This window comes from Mus caroli, unplaced genomic scaffold (genome assembly GCF_978045245.1).
Source record: "Mus caroli unplaced genomic scaffold, Mus_caroli_1 scaffold_14, whole genome shotgun sequence".
Classification (NCBI taxonomy): Eukaryota; Metazoa; Chordata; class Mammalia; order Rodentia; family Muridae; genus Mus; species Mus caroli.
In genome coordinates this window covers 30,453,385-30,458,370 of record NW_028227269.1, presented here as the reverse complement: position 1 = coordinate 30,458,370, position 4,986 = coordinate 30,453,385, and the positions used below count along the sequence as shown (strand labels likewise).

At 47.2% G+C, this 4,986-nt stretch overlaps 1 protein-coding gene across 1 annotated transcript; it reads right to left on the bottom strand.

The window, feature by feature from the left end:
- Positions 1 to 2,350: 2,350 nt before the first annotated feature.
- Ccdc71l (coiled-coil domain containing 71 like) lies at positions 2,351 to 3,586 on the bottom strand. The gene has a single exon (XM_021179502.3). The coding sequence runs from the start codon at positions 3,293 to 3,295 to the stop codon at positions 2,639 to 2,641; it is 657 nt and encodes a 218-aa protein (XP_021035161.1). The 5' UTR covers positions 3,296 to 3,586; the 3' UTR covers positions 2,351 to 2,638.
- Positions 3,587 to 4,986: the final 1,400 nt, after the last annotated feature.

Below are 4,986 nucleotides of genomic sequence, written 5' to 3'. Positions count from 1 at the left end.
CAGATGACCTCTCTACTTGTGCCATGAGAGATGACAGAGGGCAAAATAACAAATGGGACGTCTTTAAAAACTACCCACAAATGAAGCTACAGTTTCCTTCTAGTACAAAATCCAGATGCTTCATCGTAAAGGCCACAGTGTCAAGTTTCTTTCCACATCCTGTCCAAAGGTACCCAGGAAAAATTCCACTTTCATATAATAGACTCATCAGTTACATTAGATGTGTCTTCATATGTTCAAAGCTGCAGCATGGGTTTTGCTGCAGAAAAACTTGGCAAAATAAAGGTTATATTTTTGAGCCGTATCAAACTCAGCATTGGAAACCAAATCCAAACTTTAGTCAGTTGGAACGATAAGCCAAAGAAGCATTTATGCATACCATCAACTGCACTAAAGTACCAAGGCATGAGAGAAACAAATGTCAAAAATCTCAGTAAAAATAAATGCATGGTGTAACTGGTTACCTGTCCATTGTGGCCCCGAGGTAAATTTTACCCTCAGCCATGTCTAATTTCAGAATCTTCTGGGAAGTATCTAGATAAATCCCATGTTGAAATTACATTCTAATATGGCCATTGAATTTATTTCTTGTTATAAAACTATATACACGTGAAGTGGTACAAATGCATTTTCATCAGGTGCTAGTTAGCTATAAAAGTTAACAATATATTTTTTGGGAAGAAAATCCCATGTCTCTGAAATACATTTGGCAATGGAAGCTAATAACCAAGACTGTCTTAGCTTCCCATGACACAGCTCTAACACTCTCCCTCTCATGGTGACCCACCTTTCATGTACTCAAGTAACAGTATTTGTAACAATGTATTATCAATGAGTGGTGAATAAAAGACTGAGGCTTGTGGGAAACTGGCATAAAGTCATATATGTATGTATAAATGTATATATATATGTGTGTGTGTATGGTTTTTTACAAAACAAAAACACTAAAATTAAACTCACAGCTCTTTTCATGAACTATTAAAAACTTAAAATACTTAATTCAGAAAGCTATGCCATGAATTCTAGAAACACAAGAGTCAAAACTGCAACTGTCATTATTCTCAGAAACTGCCAAGCAGAGATAAACCTTAGTGCTGAGTGCTTAATAAGTTCCAGCCCTGTAGGAATGTCCCATGGCAGAACACTTAAATCCGAAATAACAGTGGTAGAAAAAACACTATTTGACCCTTTAGGTATTGCAGAAAAAGCTGGCTGTGGCACCACTGGCTAAAAACCCACCAATGACCAAAGGCACTTGGATAATCAAGAACTCCACTCTGGGCCATATGGTATACACACTATTACAAAAGTGTACAAGTACAAGAAGGGTCAGTACTGTGTGGCTCGATGTTTTGATTCCTGTGGCCTTCAGCTATCAAAGATTGCAAACACAATGATGAATGGGAAGAAGAGAAAAAGAAAACTCATAGGACAAAACGTTAACCAATTGTCATGGTTTTCAGAAATACAATGAGTATTAGTTTAGGCATTTCTTGTTATCCAACAACGAAGAATTAAGATCTACTTTTCTGCCAAATAACTTTGACCAGTTATATGGTACCAAGAAATGCCCCTGCCCCTCCCTATTGATCATTCACAGTTCTGGGAATTCTAAAGGGTATTCTGTTTATTTGTTTATTCACAATGTCCACACGTATTGATCTCTCCTAAGCAACTTCCATCTTAATTCTCTTCCCATTAACAATCCTGAATATTATGTTACACCAGGAAGCGAGGTCAAACACCTCCAACTGGATTCCAGTCATTCTTGTAGCCACCATCTTCTTCAAAATTTATTCAATTTTTATCACAAGCCATGTGGTTCAAAACACTTCAATTTTATTCAATTTAAATGAATAGAGTAAGTCAACTTTTTCTTAAACAAAACTTTTAAAGAATATCCTACCATTTTACTTAGGAGCTCAGTAAATATAAACTTTCAATATAAAACTTTATATATAAACACCTTAACCTTTTATTTTAAAGTTGTACTTTGCATCTCTTGTTAATCACTGAGCTCATGAAATTCAAAGCCATACAAATCCTTACATTAACAGTCATAAGCTTGAAACTCTTAAAAGACGACCTTGATCAAAGCTTTGGAATCCAGTAAAAATTAGAAAACGAGTGGCCTTCAGAATACCCTGAGCGTACACCAGCACTTCACCAGGAAACATAGTCGATCTTCTGTCCAGAAAGTGGGGCTGACAGTCAAAAAGAAAGCAGAAGGGGAATCAGGAGCAAGTAAAATTCTGGCTGTATTACACAAGCACGAAAACAAAATTCCTTTGGAGAAAAAAATCTGTAAGTCTTCGGAGGTCTTCCAGACCGGTGAGGTAGAGTCCGAGAGGGAGAAAATGCACGTGTCCCTCCAGGTTCTGGAGACGTCTCCATCCGGGTTGGGAAGCAAAGGGACTTCTGTCGCGGGTCCGGCCGTCCCGTCTGGCCGCAGGCGTGGGGGCCGCACCTGTCCCGATCCCGGACCGCGGCGCCGCACCGCATCCAGGGGCCTTGTTCGCGCATAAAGTGCACCAAAGGGGGCCGGTTCTGTAAACATTCGACTGACATTGACACGAGTCCATTCCAGCGCGCGGAAGCTTCCTCGGGCGGCGGCCGGCAGGAGGCGCCGCTGCGCGCATCACAGCCGGTGCACGGGGAAGCGGCGCAGCCTCACCACCGGGTCCAGGTCCACTCGCAGCACTTGGCTCGCCCTGCGCCGCGCCACCGCCAGGCTGCGCTCGCCCCACACGTCGTCGCCGACGCGGATGGTCGGGAAGCTGGTCAGCGTCGGGGTGGCCGCCCTCCAGATCTCCTCCAGGGTGCGGCCCCCGAAGCTGGATGCGGGAGGCCCGGGCTCCGCAGCCGCAGCGGCGGGGCGCGGCCTGCGGGTGTCCGCGGCAGCCCGGGCTCCACGGCGCCTCCTCCTGGGCGTTGCGCGCGGGCGCGGCCGGCGCGCGGGGCGGCTGTCGGGCGCCGGGGGGTCGGGCACCAGTGCCCGGCACGAGGAGTAGCCGTAGACGTCCTTGCTGCGCAGGATGTGCGGGGAGAACTGGTGCTTGAGGCTGCAGAGGAAGCTCCAGAGCTCCGCTTCTGAGCTCATGAACTCCGTGCTGCTGGGCATGAAGAGCTTGAAGGCGTCGCCCAGCGCCTCCGTGCTTCCGGCCAGCGACAGTTGCGACCGCGAGTACACCACCTTCTCCTCCAGCGCCTCCAGCCCGGCCCCTCCTTCCGCTCCGTAGCCGCCGCCCCAGGCGGCCCGGGGCCGGCGCCGCCGCCTCTTCACGCCGCGTCGCATCAGAGGCCGCTCGGGACCGCCCGCCGTCCCTGTCCGCGCCCGGTTCGGCGGCACTCGCCTGCGCTGGCGCCTTCCGCCCGGCGCCTCTCGCCTGTGCTGGCGCCTTCCGCCCAGCGCTGCTCGCTACTTTTCTCGCCTCGCCGCCCCTCCCCCTCGGGGCGGAGGACGCGCTGGTTGTCCTGTGGCCGGGCTAAAGATGGCGGCAGCGGCGGGCGCCCACCCCGGGGCTTTGTCATTGGACGGCGCCCGCCCCCTCCCCTGGCTTCTCTTTCTTCTCTTCTCTTGCCTCCTTTCGCCCTCAGCCTTTCTTTAAATGGGCCCGCCTTAGTCCCCGCCTCCCACGGCCTCAGCTCCTCCCATTGGGTGCTCTCCGAGTGAGGGGCGGGGACTGATGGGGGAGAGGCCAGTTCCTGGAACATGGTGGCCGTGGTGGGTGATGGTGAGGCCCTGGAAGGCCAGTCAACCATTGGGTGGCTCCATGAGGGTTGCCCTGTCTAGAGAAAGAAGTGGGTGGGTGTGAGTGCCATGTTTGGGGGTGTCGTGGGTGATTGTGTTCAGCTGTGGGTTGAGCTGGGGAAGTCTACCAGTCTGAATAATGAGAGAGAACCCCAAGACTTGATAGTATAACAGCTGAGAGAGTTGGGTATAAACTAGAAGGGATGGGCATTTCACGAAGCCCTTCTAAAGTCTCAAATCCTGCTTTGGCATCTTCATATGCTTTGCCTCTCTTGACCCCATCTTTCAAGAAAACTAAAAGTTCAGGCATTGATGACAGCTTCCTTCTGGGCAATGGAACCATCTTGGCACATTTAGGAGATACAGGTTACTGGGAAAGAAAAGACTTAATACTGTATGAACTAAAAAGTCTGCTCAAGTTGGACAAACAGCAATGGCAGCAAAGCTGTTCTGCTGAAAGAAAACATTTTTTTTTTTAATCAGAGTGCTCCACATTTCAGTTGGTATTAAATTGCCATTTGCAGCACCATCTCTATCCTTGATGTAGTATTCCACGTAATCAATAAGATTCTTTGAGAAGAATACATCCTTAAGAATGAATCACCTTTTGTATTTGGAAAGACAGTAGTAGACATCCTTTTTGTCAATTCCTCTATTCACTCTCAACTCGCTGCCTATTCATATAATAGGCGTTGAATGCATACCAAATGGATGTATGAAATAGCACTGCCTGTTTGAAATGGAGTGCAGCACTGAAATTGCTTAGAACAAGGTAATTATATATTTTGCATTTATATTGCAATTTTCTTTGAAGTCCTTTAAACTTCATTATTCCCCTTGCTGGGGATGGAACCTACAGCCTCACACATATGAAGACTGCACCCAACTAATGATCTATACCCTCCAGCCCCTAAGATTTATGTAAAATAAGGGGTTTTTTAAAAATCTATGTCCTAGTGCTAGAATTTTCTTCAGTAAGCATCTTATTTTGCAGCACACAATGAATGCAATGCCAAATTTTTGTGGTTTACATACAGTTAAAATAGTTCCTTTAAATATTTGAGCTGAGACACACCTGGTTCAGTCTTCTTGTCGCACAGATGAGGGCAGTTTAGACCCACAGGAGTTCATTAAGACAGCTTGCTAATAGCAGGGTTGGTGCTATAGACCTTTATGTCCCTAATCTAGAGATCTTTATATTTCACTGTATATTTCACACTGTTTTGTGCTAAGTC

Excerpts from the sequence above, each read along its gene's own strand:
- Ccdc71l (XM_021179502.3), bottom strand. The coding sequence starts at position 3,295 with ATGCGACGCGGCGTGAAGAGGCGGCGGCGCCGGCCCCGGGCCGCCTGG.